General features: G+C 40.3%; 1 protein-coding gene across 1 annotated transcript in view; it reads right to left on the bottom strand.

Moving 5' to 3' along the window:
• Nucleotides 1-1,219: 1,219 nt before the first annotated feature.
• Nucleotides 1,220-24,152, bottom strand: part of tafa5l (TAFA chemokine like family member 5, like) — a 75,013-nt gene continuing 52,080 nt past the window's right edge. The window contains exons 5-6 of the mRNA XM_079827989.1: nt 10,778-10,825; nt 1,220-2,255 (exon numbers count right to left, since the gene is read on the bottom strand). Of these exons, the coding sequence (XP_079684115.1) occupies nt 10,802-10,825 (24 nt within the window). The 3' untranslated portion in view covers nt 1,220-2,255; nt 10,778-10,801. The remainder of the gene's footprint in view (nt 2,256-10,777; nt 10,826-24,152) is intronic.

Raw genomic sequence — 24,152 nt, forward strand, 5'->3', positions numbered from 1 at the left:
TGGGCGTTTACTTCCAAGTCTTCAGTGCGGCACGCCCATAAAATCCGAGCATGCAGGAGAGAGCCTCAAAACCAGGGTAGAAAATAGCCTATAACTTATTCATTATGATGTTTTTGAATGTAAAAACCACGCGAACGTCATAAGTTGACATCAGACGACATTATAAAAAAACGTAAAAAGCCAGTTCATGACACCTTTAAAGGTGAACTATGTAGGATTTTTGCAGTAAAACATCCAGAAACCACTAGGCCAGTGTTATATATTTTGTTCAGTTGAGTACTTAGAATATCCCAAATGTTTTCAACTATTTGTAAATCGTGAGAAAATTGCTATTTTAACCAAGGAGCCGGGACGTGTGAGCTATGCGTGTGAGGGAGTCGCCTGTCGATTGCGTCATATCTGCGCCACCCTCGGTCTCCGGTTTTATTCAGTGAAACACTTTACTCTCACTGCAGTGTGAACAAGTGTCATAGCAGCCGCCGAGCGAACGTCATAACTTCCTTTTCAACACACTCAGATATATCTAATACGATAAACAGAGCTGCGTTACCTCACACTCAGCACTGGAGAAGAGGAAGTGCCGCCGGCAACCGTGTCATAATAAAAGTCCCGCCAGCGACTATGCCATAATAACAGTCCCGCTCTTCAATCGCTCCTGCGGCCTTGCTCAGCTCCACAACACTCGCTCCTGCTCTGCTTCAGACTACAGTAATGTTAATAATCGCATTCATGAACATGATTTCTGCCCGAGTCCTATCCTGACTGTTTCCCACCGGCTGTGAGGTGAAGACCACATGTCCCGAGATTCTGCGCTCAAACGTGCCGTCATCAAACTACGCCTTTGTTTTGAACAGGCGATCTCTAGTGGACGGAAAAGTTACATAGTGTAGCTTTAAGCGTGCATTGTCAAAGTCGTAAACACGACGGCGTTCTTCTTCCACAAAGGAGTTTGGCGTCACGGCATTTATTTCCAGACGGGCCATTAAAGAATGCAACACACGTCTCGCCGGACATCCTATAGAATTCAACCAATCAGATGACGACTTCGAAACTCCTGAAGTGTTTCCAGAAAAGTGTGCCATATGCATCAGACGTTCAGCCAGCGGCCAGTGGGCGTGACGTCTGAGACTGAGCCGTCTGACCAATCAGAGCAGAGTAGCTCATGGAAAGGAGGGATTTAGAGAGACTGATTCATCCGTCGAATTGTTTGAGAATTATTGAAAATGTGATGATTTCCAACGTTTATTATGAGAAAATGAAACATTTTTTGCATGTAAACCTGTTGTAAGAGACCTTAAAAATGAATTAATAAACTCAATACGATGCATTATGATTTCATGTTGACTTTAAGCAGTGAATCAGTGCGGCCCACGGAGAGACTCCCCAAAGCGCTGAGCACATTTACATGGACACACCCTTTATTTCCTATATAGGTCAACACCCCATTGCAAGTGGCAATTTACAGTCAAAATAAAGTATTGATAGAAATTATATATCCATTAGAGACATACATTTAAAGCAGAGAGTGAAAGAGACGCCCCAGAGAGGAAGGGACAGATGACATCCACACATTGTTTGCTAATTTTTAAATCACCCATAATTAGAGTTGACGGCATCGGTGCATTGCCATTCGCAGACAGAGCTCAACAGCACACAATCCATATGGTCAAACCACGTGAGGCAAATCTACAGGATACATCAGTCATCTGCTGCTTTTGCCCGCTTTTCTCAATTCGTCTGCAATTTTTAAAGGAAAACACGTTATCCCTTTGCAAAGAGGTGATCTCCGGTGTATGTTTAAAGGTCTCTGCACATCCTTGGCCTTTCGTCGAAGACATGTCCTTGCTCTGAAGACGCAGTTGGGGTCCATCAAGATCGCTCTTACGCTACATCCTCGCTGCTGTATGCAAGGAACTTATATAACCTCAGTCTTCTCTGTCTGCTTACCTGGAAAGCGAGTGAAATGTTCTCCTAGCCAATGTACCTCAAGATCAATTATGTCAAGGTTTCACTAAGAAATGCTGCGTGTCCCCTGCTGTGAGATGATGGCGACCGCTGGGACTCGATGACCTGCATGTAACCCTAGAGATGCTTGACTGACAGTAACCATGGCGCACGGGTTCCATTTCCTGTTTGAGGGCGATGTGGATTTGGGCAGCTGATATCTTTAGCTCCGAGATGAGAGGATGGACACGAATGTGTGGGGGCTGATGGATGATTCCTGTTTGGCGTCGCTCCTGTGAATGTCAGCAAACCTGTGCACACACAAAGAGAAAACCAGCGGAGAGGACATTAGGGAAATGCATTTTGCGGCGTGATCAAAGGCAAGGAAAAAAGACATGCATTACCTTTTCCTACCTCGTCTTTTCATGTTTGTTGATCTTGTGTGGCTCTTTTGTTTGTGTTTACTTAGTGAATGATGATTTTTATATGACAGCATTCTGAAGAGCGGCTGCTTTGAAAGGCGCATGCTTTTGAAAAATGCAAATGGCAGAAGGTGAATGCCTGTGTTCTTTAGCACGAAAGCTTTAGCAAAATGATTATTTTGTTACACCCGGGCCTTCCAGCGTGGCTGCGCACATCGTGTGGCGCCATTACGTTTTATAAAGGGAAAATTATGCCACCCGTTGTCTGTCTGAGTGTTAATTCACATTTAGAGAATTAAAACCGAATATGCAAATGTACATTGCCTGTGCGCTAATCAGCGTCGTTTCCTCCGAGCTGCTGTCCTGCTAAGACATTCTGTTATTTTAAATACAATCATGCTTTAGTACAGTTCTCAGTTCTATTTTAATCAAAGTGCATAATTAACAACACTTTAGAATACTGTTCTGTCGTTAATGAATAACTACACAGTACGAAATATTAACATTCTCACTCTTAAAAATAAAGGTTCTTTATGATTCCTTAAAGAACCTTTAACACCGATGGAACCTTCCCCTTGCACAAAAGATTCTTTAGATTATTAAAATGTCCTTCACACTAAGAAAAAAGGGTTCTTTTAAGAACTGTTCACTGAAAGGTTCTTTGGGGAACCCAAAATAGTTCTTCTATGGCAGTGGTTCCCAACCTTTTGTCCATGAAGCCCCCCCTCCTTACATGTAAGAAACCCTGAGGACCATGAAAATGCATAAAACAAGCACAATTATCTGCCAAAGGGGTAAGAAAAAAAACTAGAAACAAGATTTCAAACAGAAACAAGATTATTTTTCTTACCCCTTTGGCAGATTTAAGCAAAAACTCACTTCATTTTGATTTGATTTTCCAGAAAACAAGAAAACATATTTTACTTATCTAGTAAAAGCATCCTGATTGAAGAATTCTTAGATATTTAAACTGGAAACAAGACAATAATAGCTACTAAAAAAGAAAAGCATTTTTGCAGTGTATAGAGTTTCCTTGGTTACCTCTGTAAACAAAGCAACACCAATGCTGTGCTTATATAAACACTACTTTAATAGGCATCATACAGAGGTACGATTAAAAGAAAATGTCATCGAAACTTTTGTGAAGTAAGTTAGTTCCCAAATGCATTCATATAAGCCCCCACCCCAATTTAATGTTCCACTTTTCCAAACCCGGTAGGCTTTAGTATTTTCTCTGCTTTTCTCTTTGCGTCCGTCTTCAGAATGTCCTGTCTCTGGCCTCTGTTAACGTCCACACAAATTACATTTGGGGAAATGATTGCTATGCCTTTTGTGTGCAAGTCTGGGCGAAATAAAACAAAAAACGGAACTGGCCGATTCTGATTGATGGTCGGTAGACCGGTGCATCTCTACTGGCAACCCTTCACCTGAAACTCTAATGAACACGCTACCGTGTTAGGGTGACCACCCGTCCCGCTTTGCGTTGTACCGCACAGCATTTTCACCCCTTGTCCCGCACGCCGCATATTGAGAAAATGTCCCGCATTTTCATCAGTCTGTTGGTTTTTAATTTATTATCATATAACGCATGCGTTCTTTTGCCTTTTTAAGAAAGCGTTTCATTTATTCTTTTTGCGGCATCGTTTTTCACCTAGACATATTTAACAGCGCTTCGTCAGACGTAACATCCCGCCTTTCACAAATACAACAACAGCCGTTTCTAAAATCCTATCCAATGGTTGAAAAGAAAGGAGTAAACACGGTCGCTATAGGTTGTGACGGCTGTCAATCAAAATGTGGAGCGGATTCGTTCCATGTACAAATGGATAATTCGGTAAATTGGCTATATTCTTAATATATAATATAATATATAAGACTGTCAATGAACTAATTTCATGTTGCTTTATAATTTATTTGTTCATTATTGGACTTGGTCAGATCTGCTGCCTGCTGCCTTTGGGCTCAGTGATGTTGAATTTAAATGACATGTACAATGTTACATTGTGATGTAATGGTGTTTTCTGGAAGGGACTAAAGAACAAAGTATTTTTATCATCTGAAAGGCAGAATACATATGTTTTTATTAAGTTAGATAGATATTATGTAACAGTTTCAGGTTATGTTTTAGTGTCGGTAACATGTCCCACATTGTCCCACACAAACTTAGTAATTGTCCCACATTTGGTTTGTTTGATGGTGGTCACCCTATACCGTGTGTGGGAAAGAGTTCAGAAGAGAGTGGTAGCATTCTGGATTTCATACATATCTTTTCACAGCGTTATTATTGTACTCTGACTATCACAGAGACGCAGCCGTTGCTGATCTTTTCATTTTTGCCGCAGCTGGCGTGAGCAAGCTTGCGACTTTTGCGTCATAAAAATATGTTCGGCAAGCTGAGAGAACATGTTTAGTATCAAAGGAAGTAATTGTCAACATTTTTGGATAAGTGGCCGATCATTTGGAGCATTCCTAGAAACTATACAAAAAGGTTTTTCGTATCCATGTTTGACCACAAAGCATATAAACTCTCGCGCTCCCCCCTGCAAACTGTGGGACCCCAGGTTGGGAACCACTGTTCTATGGCATCTCTGTGAAACCCCCCTTTTGGAAACTTTTAAGACAAGAAGCTCTGATTAATGAATTAGTAAGCAATGGTGCTTCAGTATTAGCTAATCACTAACTATTTTCTTCATACCTCCCAGAGGACTATACAGTTTCTTACACTCTGAAAAAAAAAAAGAGTACAAAATTGTACCTTTTAAGGTACAAAGTAGCCGTCACTGGGGTGGTACCCTTAAAGGGTTAGTTCACTCAAAAATGAAACTAATGTAATTTATTCCTCACCCTCATGCAGTTCCACACCCGCAAGACCTCCGTTCATCTTTGGAACACAAAGGAAGATATTTGTGTTGAAATCTGAAGGCTCAGTGCGGCCTGCATAGCCATCAATGACATTTCCTCTCTCAAGATCCATTAATGTACTAAAAAACATATTTAAATCAGTTCATGTGAGTACAGTGGTTCAATATTAATATTATAAAGCCACAAGAATATTTTAATGCACCAAAAACCCCCTAAATAATGGTGGCCCATTTCAAAACACTGCTTCATGAAGATTCGAAACCGTTATGAATCATCGTGTTGAATCATGATTCGGAGCGTTATGAATCAGCGTGTTGAATCATGATTTGGAGCGTTATGAATCAGTGTGTTGAATCATGATTCGGAGCATTATGAATCAGCGTGTTGAATCATGATTCGGAGCGTTATGAATCAGTGTGTTGAATCATGATTCGGAGCGTTATAAATCAGCGTGTTGAATCATGATTCGGAGCATTATGAATGAGCGTGTTGAATCATGATTCGGAGCATTATGAATCAGCATGTTGAATCATGATTCGGAGCGTTATGAATCAGCGTGTTGAATCATGATTCGGAGCGTTATGAATCAGCGTGTTGAATCATGATTCGGAGCGTTATGAATCAGTGTGTTGAATCATGATTCGGAGTGTTATGAATCAGCGTGTTGAATCATGATTCAGAGCGTTATGAATCAGCGTGTTGAATCATGATTCGGAGCATTATGAATCAGCGTGTTGAATCATAATTCGGAGCGTTATGAATCAGCGTGTAGAATCATGATTCGGAGCGTTATGAATCAGTGTGTTGAATCATAATTCGGAGCGTTATGAATCAGCGTGTTGAATCATGATTCGGAGCGTTATGAATCAGCGCGTTGAATCATGATTCGGAGCGTTATGAATCAGCGTGTTGAATCATAATTCGGAGCGTTATGAATCAGCGTGTTGAATCATGATTCGGAGCGTTATGAATCAGCGTGTTGAATCATGATTCAGAGCGTTATGAATCAGCGTGTTGAATCATGATTCGGAGCGTTATGAATCAGTGTGTTGAATCATAATTCGGAGCATTATGACTCAGCGTGTTGACTCATGATTCGGAGCGTTATGAATCAGCGTGTTGAATCATGATTCGGACCGTTATGAATCAGCGTGTTGAATCATGATTCGGAGCGTTATGAATCAGCGTGTTGAATCATAATTCGGAGCGTTATGAATCAGCGTGTTGAATCATGATTCGGAGCGTTATGAATCAGCGTGTTGAATCATAATTCGGAGCGTTATGAATCAGCGTGTTATGAATCAGCGTGTTGAATCATAATTCGGAGCGTTATGAATCAGCGTATTATGAATCAGTGTGTTGAATCATAATTCGGAGCGTTATGAATCAGCGTGTTATGAATCAGCGTGTTGAATCATAATTCGGAGTGCTATGAATCAGCGTGTTGAATCATAATTCGGAGCGTTATTAATCAGCGTGTTGAATCATGATTCAGAGCGTTATGAATCAGCGTGTTGAATCATGATTTGGAGCGTTATGAATCAGCGTGTTGAATCATGATTCGAAGCGTTATGAATCAGCGTGTAGAATCATGATTCGCAGCGTTATGAATCAGCGTGTTGAATCATGATTCGGAGCGTTATGAATCAGCGTGTTGAATCATGATTTGGAGCGTTATGGATCAGCATGTTGAATCATGATTCGAAGCGTTATGAATCAGCGGGTTGAATCATGATTCGGAGCGTTATGAATTAGCGTGTTGAATCATGATTCGGAGCGTTATGAATCAGCATGTTGAATCATGATTTGGAGCTTTATGAATCAGCGTGTTGAATCATGATTCGGAGCGTTATGAATCAGCGTGTTGAATCATGATTCGAAGCGTTATGAATCAGCGTGTTGAATCATGATTCGGAGCGTTATGAATCAGCGTGTTGAATCATGATTCGAAGCGTTATGAATCAGCGTGTTGAATCATGATTCGGAGCGTTATGAATCAGTGTGTTGAATCATGATTCGGAGCGTTATGAATCAGCGTGTTGAATCATGATTCGGAGCGTTATGAATCAGCGTGTTGAATCATGATTCGGAGCGTTATGAATCAGCGTGTTGAATCATGATTCGGAGCGTTATGAATCAGTGTGTTGAATCATGATTCGGATCGCATGTCAATCCGCCAAACTGCTGAAATCATGTGACTATGGCGCTGAGAACCGCTGATTCGATACGCTGATTCATAACGGTTCAAAGCTTCATGAAGCAGTGTTTTAAAAACGGCCATCATTATATAACCCATTATTTTGTTTTTTTGGCGCACCGAAAATATTCTCGTAACTTTATAATATTAATATTGAACCACTGTACTCACATGGACTGATTTAAATATGTTTTTAGTACATTAATGGATCTTGAGAGAGGAAATGTCATTGCTGGCTATGCAGGCCGCACTGAGACATCGGATTTCAACACAAATATCTTCATTTGTGTTCCGAAGATGAAGGGAGGCCTTACGGGTGTGGAACGGCATGAGGGTGAGGAATAAATTACATTATTTTCATTTTTGGGTGAACTAACCCTTTAATGGTACATTTTTGTACCTCTACGTAGAGCAAAACGATTGTGTACCTTGACCAATTGTGTACCTTTAAAGGTCCACTGTAACTTTTTTCTAAGAGTGTATTTAAAGCGAGTAATGCATAATTCATTCTAAAGTGAAGATCAATGTTACCTACTAGTATTTCCAAATACAAGGAATTACTTATTTGGAACCATATTCTAACTCCCTAATGACTGAAGTCATTGCAAGTTTTTGAGGCTTTTGCAAGGTTTTTGGATAGTAACTGCTTCTGACGGATTTGGTAACACTTCAGTCATTACTAGTGGGTTCTCATGTTTTTCACTTTAGAATACTGTTCCAAATAATAATTAGTAATTTCTTTAGAAGGATATCTAGAGGATATAGTAAGACTTGAGTCATTGCTGTCTAAAACCTTACAAAAACATTTAGGCCCGGTTTCACAGACAGGGCTTAGATTAAGCCAGGATTAAGCCTTAGTTCAATTAGGGCATTTAAGTAGCTTTTGCAAACATGCCTTAAAAAATATCATTATTGGTGTGCATCTTGAGACAAAACAATGGCATTGACATATTTTAAGATATTTCAGTGCGAGTTGCTTTCAGTTAAAACAACTCAAACATGCATTTTAGTCTGGGACTAGCTTAAGCCTTGTTTGTGAAACCAGGGGTTAAAAGTTTACAATGACTTTGGTTATTATTAGGGAGTTATCATGCTTTTCACTTTAGAATACTGATCCAAATAATAAGTAATTCCTTCTCTGAAGGATTTGGAAATTCTTGAGACATTACTAGTGGGTTACCATGATCTTCATTCTAGAATTAATTATACATTGCGCATAACTTGCATTAATTATGAAACTGCATATGGTAGTTCAGATTATTCTCCAGGAGGTATGAAAAAAATAATAGTGAACTACCGCATTCAAGTAATCAATTAATTTAAAAAGTGCTAATCAGTGGGCCCTTACAGAATGAAAACATTCAGAAAAGTTGTTCAGTGGTGAAGAGTTCCACCCTTGCCAACTTATATAATAGATTTAAGATTTAAGTGAATGGTACAAAAGATACAATTATCTTTTGATTCAAGTAAAACATATTTTCCAAACATAGATTTGGATTCTGCATCCGTGATTTGTCCGATCACTACGGCTTGCTAGCAGGTTTTTACACTACTCATTAGCAATATTGATGTGACAGTTACATTTATGCATTTAGCAGACACTTTTATCCAATGCGACTTACATTACATTAATGCATTCGAGGTACGGTATATGAGCACTTCATGCATTTCCTGGGAATCGAACTCATGAGTTGCCAGAGCCATGTTAAACAGTTTGAGCTAAAGAAGTGTTCCAGTTCCAGGGTAGAGCATAAATGATATTCACTCAAATTTTTTACGAAAGACATTGAAATGTCAAAATGTTTTCCAAAAATAATAACCGTAAAGGAAGCAGGATGTCAAGGCTACCGGCTTTCAGCATTTAGCCTGCATGTTGATCTTCACTAAACTAAGCATTTAACATCCATCTTAATAGGTGAATTGAAAGCAATTATGCAATTATCTCACTTTTTATGGCAGTAAGTTTATGAATTCCCGAGTTAGAGGAAGAAAAAAAATCATATCAGTTCATTGCTGTTTAACTAACAATCCCCAGAATTTATAATTCATAAATAACTCGCAATTGGGATTTGTAAATCATACATTGCCCCACATTACCCAGATCAATTTTTAATGCACGGCAATGTAATTGCCAAAATCAGAACACAATTTCGTACATTTCAGTTCCTCTCCAAGTAAATATTTATGGTGCTCCCTCTTTGCTGTTTCTCCATCAATCCGTGATTGCCTGCGATACATGTGCCGTTCTCTTGAGAGAGGAGGACGCACTATGCTGGAAATGTTGATAACATTGGCATGAACCAGAACGGCCGTACAGAATTTCATTTTCTAGAACCGCTGTGGAGTCCACAAAGCCTACAATCCGCCCCAGAAGTCTTATACAACAGCTTCCCTCTGAGATGTTCCTTAAGTGCTCACTCTGGACCCTTTTAAAATGGAGCTTTTCAATAAAAAGTCTTCCCTTATGACTAGCTTTTTAATAAAGTGCTTTTCAAAGAAATAAAGGCATGTTCAACTCCGATATAGCTTTGACTGTTGGAATTACGCTGGCGTGAAAAGGCATTGTTTCCCAAAGGATACTATTCAATACAGAAAAACTGGTGTTGCCGTTGGTTTTATAACAATATTCAGCACTTTATTTTGCCATGTAATGAAAAGATTGGAAAGCTATTGCTGTGGAACTGACAGGTGCTAATTGCCTCAAGGATTAACATGCATTTATGCAAATTCCTGTCCTCATATTATTATCCCGCACTGCAAAACTAGCCTTTCCCAAGCCATGTACACTCTATGGGAATCGCTTGAAGCATGACGGAAAGACAAACAACAGCTGGCATGTAAATATATCTTGTTAAATATAACCGTATCTCCATCTATGCTACCGTCAGGCCATCTGCAATCGCTACTGAGGCAGAGCGCAAGGGATTTTGGGTTTCAGCTCACGTCCCGCAACATCATCTTCTCCCTTCATCTCCCGATCCGCGGCAAAACCGGCGCCCCCAGCTGCCCTCTAATCCTGCTTTAGCCCTTCCGCTGATCAGGTGCGTCACTCTTAACACAACTTCATCAACGCCGCCGGGGCACAATTGGCTGGATAAATGATAAGATTTCCACTCGATTTCTGCTCTGCCTTATTCCACCTCTGTACCTGTGCTCTGTATCTGTCATGTTGCTTTAAAGCAAACGCTGTGATAGCGCTCTTGTCGCTCGCCGCGTTTTGTCGCTGTTCTGCTTCGGACCTGCTCGCTGGACGACCTCCGTCATCGCATATTAGATTTAGAGACAATGATGGCTTACTAAGGAAAAGCAAACAAAGCAAGATAGGAGATAATCTTACTGAAGGACCACTCACCTCCTCACAGCAATCTGAAGTCCTTTAGGAAGGCTCCTTGGGCAGAGGCTATAAAAAAAGAGAAAGGAAATAAGTCAGATGCTTCGCTAGACTGTTGTCTCTACTTAATATACGAATGAATAAATGTCATAAATGTTTCATCATTACAATTCTACCAAATAACATGAAAAACTGTGTAAGGGTGATTGTCAAAAGTATGGTGACATAATAATATGAACCTGAATAACCTATTGTGCCCTTTATCTGGAATACCATTTCTATTACAGTTTTTTTTATTTTTTCCAGGGTATATTTGGGGGTAGTCGTGGCCTAATGGTTAGAGAGTCGGAACCTGAAGGTTGTGGGTTGGAGTCTCAGTTCCAGCAGGAATTGTCGGTGGGGGGAATGATAACCAGCGCTCTCCTCCACCCTCAATACCACGACTGAGGTGAGACCCTTGAGCAAGGCACCGAACCCCCATCTCTCCCTGGGCACCGCAGCAATATGGCTGTCCATTGCTCTGGGTGTGTGTTCACAGTGTCTGTGTGTGTGTGTGTGTGTGTGTGTTCACTTGGATGGGTTAAATGCAGAGCACCATACTTGGCCACACGTCACTTCACTATTCACTATTCACTATAAAGCCCTATTCGGACGGGATTAGTTTAACATGGGGAGGTGGGGGTAAAGTAATTATTACCGGAGGTTCTCTGTGATTTTAGTCCCGTCCGAATGTGCCATCTCGGTAATCATTACGGACAATGTCAGTAAAGATTACGGAGACTTTTACCTTCTGTAAAAAGGTCCGGAAAAATGACCTTGGGTAATACTAATCCCGTTCGAATAGATCCGCTGTACAAATGTACGGTAAAATTCCGTCATTTACTGTTTAAAAGTAGTTTTTGGCACGTTTTGCAAGCATGGAGCCGCTTCAAACAGCACTCGGTTGCGTTGTAGGTGGCGGGACAACTCTGTGGCAAACCTCCAGTATTTCCCGCATACCATTTAAACCAAAAAGAAGATTGAAAGCACTTATTAGAGGCACAACACTTCTTTTAGCATTACATTAGAATATTTTTTAATATTCATATAATCTAAAAATGTTTTTTAAGATTTTTTTAATATTCAGAGATTAAACACAGCGTTTCCTCCCTGCTCCAGTTTCGCGTTTTTCTTGTTGGCGTGTTTGCTCACGTGATAACAGGAAGCAACGTCATACGACAAGGAGGTTACTGTGGTGCGTAAAGCGAGTTACCCCTCCCACTTCTGCTAGTTTTACTGAGATGTCTTATCCCGTGCGAATTGGCCAATAACATTACAGACGTCCTGAGGTAAAATTACTTTACCCCCACCTCCCCATGTTAAACTAATCCCGTCCGAATAAGTCTGACAAGTTTGCCCCCGTCCAAATGTAATTAATAATTTAAGTTTAATTTAAATTAAAAATTAAAATGATCGGAAACACTTTACAATAAGGTTCATAAGCTAACATTAGTTAACTACATTAGTTAACATGAACTAATAATGAACTGCACTTATAAACCATTTATTAATGCATTATTAAAATCTTGCTAACATTAGTTAATGCACTGTGAACTAACATTAATAAACCATGAACAGCTGTATTTTTATGAACTAACGTTAACAAAGATTAACTAATGCTGAACAGAGGTGTTGTTCATGGTTAGTTCATGTTAACTAATGCATTAACTAACGTTAACTAATACAACCTTATTGTAAAGTGTTACCAAATGATCAATGTCAAGGACTAAACTAAAACTCCCAAGATCAAAGTTTAGAGTAAAGAGGCTGTTCAAATCTGCACATTGTGATTTTCCGACCGTTTTAAAAAAGTTATACATTTTTTTCATATGGGTAATTTTAACATCATTGGTTCATTTTAATTTAAACATTATAATTTATTTAACTGAGATTATATAATCTTTTTTTGAGAATTCATCACCAGTTTTGCAACCCTTTCTTAACAATAAAATAAAATAATAAAAATGAAGTAAATAAAATTAGAAGCAATGTCAAAATGTTAATATTTACCACTTAGATTTCTGAAAATTTGAAAGTCAGAAAATAAACATTTCTTGAGAATGACCCACAATCCAAACACAATCTATCTTCCACCCACCCATCCATCCATCCATCCATCCATCCATCCATCCATCCATCCATCCATCCACCCACCCACCCATCCATCCATCCATCCATCCACCCATCCACCCACCCATCCATCCACCCATCCATTCCATTCCATCCATCCATCCATCCACCCATCCACCCATCCACCCATCCACCCATCCATCCACCCACCCACCCACCCACCCACCCATCCATCCATCCACCCATCCATCCACCCATCCATCCACCCATCCACCCACCCACCCATCCATCCACCCATCCATCCATCCACCCACCCACCCACCCATCCATCCATCCACCCACCCACCCATCCATCCATCCACCCACCCATCCACCCACCCATCCATCCTCCCACCCACCAACCCACCCATCCACCCACCCATCCATCCATCCATCCACCCATCCATCCATCCACCCACCCATCCATCCACCCATACACCCACCCACCCACCCACCCGCCCATCCATCCACCCGCCCATCCATCCACCCATCCATCCACCCACCCACCCATCCATCCACCCACCCATCCATCCACCCATCCACCCACCCATCCATCCATCCATCCATCCACCCACCCATCCATCCACCCACCCACCCACCCACCCATCCACCCATCCACCCACCCATCCATCCATCCATCCACCCATCCATCCATCCATCCATCATCCACCCATCCATCCATTCATCAATCCATCCATCCACCCATCAATCCATCCATCCATCCATCCAATAAAATACAGTGTTTCGACTGAAAGAGATGGCCAAGTTAGAAGTGATTTTAGTTTGTCACTACCCAACACTGCCTGACTGTCTCCAGTACTCTCAATCCTGCTAATGCTAGTCCTCTGCTGTCTGGTTTATTCTCTCAAATCGCCTCAAATTAGCCAGCCCTGTATTCTGCACTTCACAGGGCTTTTTTGAAGTCTTTCCTCTCAGATCAAGTTGAAGAAACTCCCAACTTTCCAATTGCTCATTCAATGTTTATAAAAACCTCTTAACCCCTCAAGACTTCGAGTCCCTCATTGGCAAGCTCGTGGCTCTTGGAGCCGCTACACTCATTGGCATGCAGAAGGCACTCTAAGCTGTTCGTTGGCACCCGTGCTGATTGGCTCGTCACCGCGTCATTCACAATGGTGTTGACAGTGCCCGTGATTCTATGAGTAGAGCTGGTTTTCCCAGTGCCCGCCTGCCCGTATGCCTTTCCGCCCTGGAAGCCTGGCGCTATCTGCGAAACCCTTCACGCAGTGCATCTGATCTGCTGCACCTCTCCTCAAACATGTCATCTAAATGCTAAGCACTCATGCCGCATTGTTAAATGAAAACAACAAGAACAGCAAAAGCAAACAAGACAATCCTGCAACTGGCTGCAAGCTTTTTTGATTTGATTTTTTCCAATTTCTGTTCTTCAAGATCCTAGACACATTCTTCCTTCTCGAGATGTGAGGAGAATTCTGAGAGTGTTATCACGTAAGCTCAGTGCACACTACTGTATATGATTTTTGCCACAGCTTTGCTGTATGAGACAAACTTTGGGAATTATCTTTGATTGCTTGGTGTGACATGATCGACAGCGGGTTAATTGCTTTGGCGATGAATCTTAGCCTCAGATGAAGTGTCTGAAAGTTTGAGCAGGAGTCCTCCAGTGTCAAATGAAGAACTTGTCGACATGACAAGGCAAGATAAATACAATGTTCATTAGAGTTCCCATTATTACAATTGTACTAAAAATGACCTTGATCCAAAAAGTCTTCTTCTTTCAGCCAGCATGAGCCAACAAATTGTAATTTAGCCATGTGCAGCATAGGGCTTGCACAGACTAGTCGACTTTAATGCTCTACCATGACACTTTAAGCTTGATGTCGACTAGTCGCTGATCATGGCCTATAGGGTGCAACAGGATAAGACATCTTTGAAGTCCACTTTTGCCCTCAGCTTCCAACAGTTAAAATGACAAATTAATGCATACTTAAGAGCGCTCCACAAAACATATCTGATCATACCATCTAGATGTGGGTGGGTCCTCCCACATTTTACTGGAGTAGATGGCATTTACATTAAGTACAAATATACTGCCTTGTTTGCTAAACGTCTGGTTGGGAAAGACAAAATTACGGAAATCACTGTTTCATTGAGAGTGGCAATGGTGTAGGGGTAAGATGCATGGCATCAAGTTTTGACACAAATCAACCCGAGGTTCAAATCCGCCTTTTGCCGAACTCACTCTACTCCCTTTTCCCATCACATATCAGACCAGAAAGGCATTTATTTTCAATAGAAATGAAGAAAATATTAGAAAAGTGGAAATAAAGCGTTTAACGTGTTTATCGGTTAGGGGTAGGTAAACAGACACGTGCTGAATTAGAGACGATAAAAGTGAGTGGGTCCAATATCATTGCTTGTAAAAAGTGGGTGGGTCTTGTCCCACCCACATACAATAGTTCCAACACCCATGGGGTGAATGCATGTTTTCAACAGCTTATTTTACATGCAAGTTAATCGCCGTTTTAAAAGAAAGCGCTGCTGCATTGTGACGCACACAGAATCATTCAGTAGCGCAGAAATATATTTGTCAACACTGTTCTGTGATTTATCAATAAAATTGCTTAGAAACTGAAAAGTTCTAGCATATATTTCTTAGTAAATAAAACCCACAGCTTCACTATTAGTAGAGAGACACTGCCAGGTAGAATGAATTCACACCCAATCGCTCTCTCAGTAATGTAATCTTTACTGTGCTACTTTATCTGTATCTGATTTAGAACGAGCAGCAATCTGTAAGATATATAACAACCCAAGGACAAAATAACTGATAAAAATAAGCTGTTATGTAGGAGCAATAGTCTTGTGTGCAGCGCTGTGTCATACGCCATAGATGTGCACAAGGCAACCAGCGTTCGAGTCTCAGCTTGAAGTTCAGGCTTATTTGTTCATTAAGGATGTCATCAGTGATTAGTTGACTTGACTTTCATCACATAAATGTCAACTTTAAAAAAAGTTGTTTAACCCCCAAGTGCAGTATAATTGGCATATCAATGATGACACAGAGTAAAACAGTGCCACTTTTTCAGCAGACTTGGTTCCGGAAGTATTTTTCCCACAGGGATTTAAAAAAAGTCTTTATTGAACAATTATAAGCCACGAACAACATGTCTTCCAACCAATACGCCTATATATGTCGTTGTCACTTCCCTGAAATATGACCCATAGGAGCGTTTACTTGAGTTGCGCCCCTATCGACAACAGGACACTTTCATTTGAATGCTTTGTTTCCTTTTATTTGCGCCATATTTTGGGTTTTGCATAGCTCAATTGATAGAGCATTGTAAAATACAACATCATGTAATTATGCAATCGTGGGTTCGATCCCAGGGAACATGTGCTCATAAAGTATATACGCACTATAAATCACTGGGTAGGTTTAGGGTGGGGTGGTTGTAGTTGTTAATAAAAAAAAAGATTTTTGGTAAATGGAAATATGACAAATGGTGGTAAAAAAGTCCACACATTGCATTTAAATGAACGCGCCTTTCGATTGGTAACAACAGTCATACGTCATGAATGACGGCAGACGTAACACGACACTGTCATTATTTTTACGCCAGCTAGAGGGCGCATGACTTTAAAACGTAATTAAAGGTTGTAATAAGGAGGACAGTCTGGCCATGAACATAAAATGACCAGCTACGAGGTCAAACAGTGAAACACAACAAAAAAGTTTTTAAAAATCAGACAAAAAGACTGTAAACTTAACAACTTGGTTACACTTATGGTAACACTTTATTTTACAGTGTCCTTGTAACATATGTTACATGTACTTACCATAGTAATAACAGTAAATTACGCATAATTACATGCAACTTACCCTAAACAAAACCCTAATCCTACCTTAACCGTACATGTTGTTAATCAATATTACTCAGTACTTAAATATATAATTACACTTTAACAATGACACCTTAAAATAATCTGCAAACCTTTATTTTAAGGTGCCCTTGTGTTACACTGTAATTATATATTTAAGTATTGACTGAGTAATATTAATTAACAACCTGGACTTACAGAAACTTCAGCATAATTACAAGCAACTAACCCTAAATACATGTAACAAGGACACTGTAAAATAAAGTGTTACCCCAACTTTAATAAGAGACAGAACTACAATCCCATGCAGCATTGTGAATTACATAAAATAAAAATGATGGAGAAATACAAAACGATTGATTTAAAGATAACAATTTTGTATATAGAAACAATATATATAGAGTGGCCTTTTATTGTGGCCAGCCTAAGGCATACCAGTGCAATAATCATGCTTTCTGAACAGCATCTTGATATGCCACACGTGAGGTGGATGGATTATCTCGGCAAAGGAGAAGTGCTCACTAACACAGATTTAGACAGATTTGTGAACAATATTTGAGAGAAATAAGCCTTTTGTGTACATAGAAAAAGTCTTAGATCTTTGAGTTCAGCTCATGAAAAATGGGGGCAAAAACAGAAGTGTTGTGTTTATAATTTTGTTCAGTGTATGCATATTATGCATGCAAATATTAAAGAAGTTTGATAGAGTAGAGAAATGGACTCAATTACATCATTTGCAGTGCTTCATTGGAGTGGGCGGGTCGCTCAAGAGTTCTCTGATTGGTAGAGATTTCTCATCAGAATCACGGGTAAAGCAATTTTTTTAACAGGAATTCTGCTTTAAAAAAACAAGTTGATATAATACAGGCTGACAGAACAAATGCATATCCACCAAAACCTGATCTCACTGGTGTCATATCGTATAATCATAATGTACAGAAAACAAAATTGCATGGTATTATGCATATTGGTGCAGAGATGGCTTTCTTCTAACAGAAAAATCATTGAGAGAAGCAGCCATGACCGCACAGGCCTGCTTTTTACAACTGAGTTTCTCTAGTGCTTTATGCTCGACTTGATATTGATTTGGTGACACCAACTCTGAGAAAAAACTGCTGAGGCAGCTATTGTGGGAGGCACTATTAACTGTTCATGCTAATTAATGGGCTAAAAAGGTGAATGCGGTCTCCTGTGGTAAAGACGGGAAGAAGCAGAATGAGACAGAGGGAGAGGGACGTCTGGAAAGAAGAAGCCATTTCTTGTGTCTGCAAACAATCGGATGAAACAGCTCCTCTGTTAGCATGTTACCACAGGGGATTGTGCTGCCACAGTACTGCGAATGTCGTAGGGCATTAGTGTGCAAGAGGAAGATGAAGAGTATGTAAACTTGCCTGCTAGCAAAGAGGCCCAGATTACAAATGTGTACTTTGCTAATTGAGCAGATTAGCTATCATTAGCGTAAATGATGCTACTGCTCCAGGTGTTCACGTTGCAGGAGGTAAAAAGTGCTTAACAGAGACAATATTATTAACCGTAACACTATTTACTCTTTCAAAGAGTAAATACAGCTCTGCCATTATCTGTTACAAACTGCCCTATCCCATCCTCTCTCTCTCTCAAAAAAAAGAAAAAGGAACAAGATAACTGACAGGAAATGGCAACGCCTGTTCCTGCACATATTTTTTTCGGGCCCCCATAATAACAGGTCATATACAGCCATACTTTTATTTTTAAGGCGTCTAGCAACTCTCCGTTGGCTTGCGAGCTGGAAAAACCAAACTCTGGTCAGGCCAATCACATCGTGCATAGAGCTGGTGGGCGGGCTTAACATAATGACGGCAGAGTTGCGGCTGTTCCGCGTCCTACTTGTAAACAAAAAAGCTGGCGAACAGCAGTCTTTCGAATCGGCTTTGGCCGCGACTCTGGAAGACTTGGAGTTAAAGGGTATCCAACTTGTTCTTGTCTTCTGTGTGTGCCTCCACGCCGCATGCGTGAGAATATGACGCAGATCCGGCGTTCGGACAGATGACCCAGAAGCGATTTGTTTACAAGCAGAGGAAGACGCGCGTGTCTAAGCTGTTGAATTCTACATTGATCGTGCTTTAGGTCTCGGCGTAGTTCTCAAACTGGGGCTTAAGTGTGCATTTCATGGATTCCCGAACGCTGGCCCTACGTCATATTCTCGCGCATGCGTCGTGGAGGCACACACGGAAGACAAGAACAAGTTGGATAAAGGTGTTATTTTGATTTTTTTTTGCGCACAAAAACTATTGTCGTCGCATCGTAAAATTATTGTAGAGCCACTGTGGTGAGATGGACTTTGTAAAGACGTTTTAAGTGCCTTTATGGGTCTTGGGATTATAAATGTACTGAATGCCAATGGAGGCCTATCTGAAGCCTTTCTCAGCCATCAGCTTTCAACAAAAATATCTTCATTTGTGTTCCGAAGATGAACGGAGGTCTGACGGGTGTCGAACGACATGAGGGTGAGTAATTAATGACAGAATTTTCATTTTTTCTTTTTTCTTTTCTTTGAGAAAAGAACCAAGAACGGCACTGAAGTCATTCTTAAGAAAGGAAGATGGGTTCGGAGTTTTGCCGACCGGATACGGCAAAAGTTTAATCTATCAACTAGCTCCGCTTCACCTTCTTCGTTGCTCTGGTTGGTTGTAGCGTTATCCTATTGCGTGCAGAGGGAATTAAAAAAACAACCGTTCATCCCACCCCTCAGATTGAGCCCTGCCAATGGTGAGTTCCCAGACCCAACCTCTTGATGTGGGTCTGGCTTGTCAGGCTAAGTAAAGACAAAAGAGACAATGTTACAAAAGATTTCCATAAAAAAAAAATTTGCATCACAGTTTTGACAAAAATATTAAGCAGCAGCAACTTTTTTTGACATTGATAATAATAAGAATTGTTTCTTGAGCAGCAAATCATCATTAGAATGATTTCTGAAGGATCATGTGACTCTGAAGACTGGAGTAATGATGCTGAAAATTCAGCTTTGATCACAGGAATAAATTACATGCAAAATGTATTTAAAATTGCAATAATTTTTCAATATATTACCGTTTTTACTGTATTTTTGATCAGATACATTCAGCCTTGATGAACATACACTCTAAAAAATGTTGTTTTAACCCAGCAATTGGATTGTTTTAACCCAGCGGTTTGGTTAAATGTTTGCTTAAAACAACCCAATTGCTGGGTTAAAACAACCCAATTACTGGGTTAGTTTATTTTCAACCCAACTTGGGTTATTTTTAACCCAGCATTATTTAGAGTGTAAGAGACTTCTTTCAAAAGAAATCTTTCCAACCCCAAACCTTTGAATGTGTATATAACATATTATAGAATTATCATTAATTATAAGGAATATAGTTCACCAAAGAATGAAACTAGTCTTTATTTACTCACCCTCATGTCATTCCAAACCTGTATGACTAACTTTTGTTTCTACTGAACATAAAAGAAGATATTTTGAAGAATGTGTTTTGAAATGTTTTTATCCATACAATAAACCGGGGTCCAAATAACACTGGAACTGGGTGACTTTCTTTTTATGGACAAATAACCCCCAGACATTTTAATGCGTTGTCTTCTGCAAAAGAAATAACGTCATACAAGGTTTTAAGGAAATATGTGGATGAATTAAGGATGACAGAATTTCAATTTTTTGGTGAACTATCCCTTTAAATATTTTGAATAAACATCATTTTTGCATCACATTTGATCATTATGTGGTGACACTTTACAATAAGGTTCAAATTGTGCCATTAGATAATTCACTACCTAGACTCACCTAAAGGATTATTAGGAACACCATACTAATACTGTGTTTGACCCCCTTTCGCCTTCAGAACTGCCTTAATTCTACTTGGCATTGATTCAACAAGGTGCTGAAAGCATTCTTTAGAAATGTTGGCCCATATTGATAGGATAGCATCTTGCAGTTGATGGAGATTTGTGGGATGCACATCCAGGGCACGAAGCTCCTGTTCCACCACATCCCAAAGATGCTCTATTGGGTTGAGATCTGGTGACTGTGAGGGCCATTTTAGTTCAGTGAACTCATTGTCATGTTCAAGAAACCAATTTGAAATGATTCAAGCTTTGTGACATGGTGCATTATCCTGCTGGAAGTAGCCATCAGAGGATGGGGACATGGTGGTCATAAAGGGATGGACATGGTCAGAAATAATGCTCAGGCAGGCCGTGGCATTTAAACAATGCCCAATTGGCACTAAGGGGCCTAAAGTGTGCCAAGAAAACATCCCCCACACCATTACACCACCACCACCAGCCTGCACAGTGGTAAAAAGGCATGATGGATCCATGTTCTCATTCTGTTTACGCCAAATTCTGTCCAATTTTGGTGAGCTTGTGCAAATTGTAGCCTCTTTTTCCTATTTGTAGTGGAGATGAGTGGTACCCGGTGGGGTCTTCTGCTGTTGTAGCCCATCCGCCTCAAGGTTGTGCGTGTTGTGGCTTCACAAATGCTTTGCTGCATACCTCGGTTGTAACGAGTGGTTATTTCAGTCAAAGTTGCTCTTCTATCAGCTTGAATCAGTCGGCCCATTCTCCTCTGCCCTCTAGCATCAACAAGGCATTTTCGCCCACAGGACTGCCGCATACTGGATGTTTTTCCCTTTTCACACCATTCTTTGTAAACCCTAGAAATGGTTGTGCGTGAAAATCCCAGTAACTGAGCAGATTGTGAAATATTCAGACCGGCCCGTCTGGCACCAACAACCATGCCACGCTCAAAATTGCTTAAATCACCTTTCTTTCCCATTCTGACATTCAGTTTGCAGTTCAGGAGATTGTCTTGACCAGGACCACACCCCTAAATGCATTGAAGCAACTGCCATGTGATTGGTTGATTAGATAATTGCATTAATGAGAAATTGAACAGGTGTTCCTAACAATCCTTTAGGTGAGTGTATATCATGAACTAACAATGAGCAACATTCCTTCACTGCCTTTATTAATCTAGGGGTTCATTGTTAATTTACAATACAATTCAAAATACATGCACTGATGCTCACCACTCACCATGTGAAAGCACAATGCGATTTCTCAGCAGTGCTACTGTACATAGATACCTGATGTGTGAAGCAGGCCTAAGGAAGGCATTTGGAAGAGTGCGGCCGTTCAACCTCATGCCGTTTAGGCAGGGATTAGTGATTTTGCAACCGTGGGAGACGTGCATTAACACACTCGCGTTAGTCTCCATTTCCACGGTAGCAGCAGGCACGGCTACGAATTAAAAGCGATGCGTGCCCTTTGCAGGAGTTGGCGAGGGCCGTTTCTCCGACTGTCCCCGGCTGGATTTTGAATTTAAGGATTGATTAATCTCCTTCAGTGGCTGCGAGAGGAGCAATTAAGGCAATTATAAATCACTGGCAAACTGCAGGGACGAACCTGATGGGTAATATAGCGTATATTGATGGAGTAGCCTTTGAAAAGGACTGCTAAACTCCAGTCGGTGAATAGTTAGGAGACATTTTTCAGGCTTTATCAAGCATCTCAATGAAATGAATTTCAAAAGAGGCTAGATCCTCTGGTGCGATATGCGCGTTTCAAGCCGCCTGTGGGAGAGCAGGTCACAATGGAGTGAGAGCATTTCTCTGGCTTTCATGTTTTTTTTAACGCTGTGCTTTTGTTCTCTGCTCGATAAAGGGCTCCCATGACAAAGAGAATTAATAAAACGAATAAAGAAATGAATAAATTAACAGATGCCTATAGTATGAACTGGTCGTTTAGAGATATCGTTGCATACGTTCATCTCTTGGCATTCACACTCTTTAAAGCATCGCAGTTTCAATCACTACAAATGCATTATTGAAAGCACCTTCTTTGGAAGATGTTTCCGATGAATTTTTCATCCTGTTGGTTCTCCTGCAGTACAAGAGCTAACACTCAAGTCTCTGTATGCTAATATGCCTATCCAAAACGGTAGGTAGCGGGGGCCTCAAAGAAGAAGGACAATATTAGACATCCTCTGATCATGGCCTGATAGACCCGCAGCAAACATCTCCGAAATATTCCTCTGGGAAATGTGAAGCGCTGCATGTGGGATGCAAAAACCATAGTTCAAAGAAGCCCTGGCAATCCTTCAGATGGAAAATGGCCTAAACGTGGTCTAAGTGACGAGGCGGCTGGCTGGCTGCATGAGAGGGGCTTCTAACGGGAAGGAGAAGAGGCCAAAAACATAAAGGAATCGTTTTAAGAGTGAGAGGCGGTGAGGGAGGAGAGTTTCATGAAATCAAGAAATTATGCGTGCTAGGAAAACTCAAAGAACAGAACACGCGTTTAATTCACTCAAACCTTAACAAGGCAATCTGTATCTGTCGACCAGCTAACCGAACAGAAATAGCACATTTAGATGTAATTGCCAGTGTTGTGCTGCGCTCATTCTCTGTGCTCTGAAATAAACGGAAACATTTTGATATCGATTAGAGGCAGCTTTGATAAGGCAATTACTTGTAACGATCTCTTGAACACCAAATACATAATGAGACTTGCATGGATGTGCTCAGGGCTTTTCGATCAAACCTGTGTTTTGACATCGGAGGCGTACACTAGCTGTATACATATACAATTGATATGATTTATTTTACTTAATGAGTTGCTTGACAAGAATTTAAATATCTGCAGAAGGCAACAGTGAAACATTAAGGGCTTATATTTGACGTGCAAAGCATTTTATTAATGCATTTTATCTTCCCCAACAATGGAGTGTTTTTTTTATGTATAAACAAGTGAAAAAATCTGCCTTATAATCTTATGCAGTGTTGCTTCCCAAAAAAAATTCTTCTGTAAGGTTTTATTAAAAGGATAGTTCGCCCAAAAATGTACATACGCTCCTAAAATTCTGTCATATTTACTCACCCTCGTGTCATTTCATACCTGTATGACTCTCTTTCTTCTGTGGAACATATTGGATGTGGAAGACATTTTGAGAAATGTCTCTTCTTTTTTTCTCAAAATTGGAAATCACTGGTAACCAATACTGCTTGGTCACCAACATTCTTCAAAATATCCTCAAAATATATAAGTATATAAAGAGCTCCGGAACACTGGAAAAAAAATACTCTGCGGGGTTGTAATTTTAACAAAAAAAATCTACATTTTCAACAAATAAATCTATGTTTGGTACTTTACTTAATATATTGAGTAACTTAATTAATCTAATGTTGTAGTAAACACGTGTTTTTTTACAATTAAATGGTGTGTGTATTATCTTGAGTAGGCTTTTTAGATGTGTGCCTAAAAATAAAGTAAAACTTATTTAAAAGACTAAACATTTGGATTTGGCTGTTGCAAAAACAAATGTTCACAACAGACGCCATTTTGATGGGTGACAGGACTGAATTTGCACTGC

Source organism: Gobio gobio (assembly GCF_949357685.1).
Source record: "Gobio gobio genome assembly, chromosome: 10".
Classification (NCBI taxonomy): Eukaryota; Metazoa; Chordata; class Actinopteri; order Cypriniformes; family Gobionidae; genus Gobio; species Gobio gobio.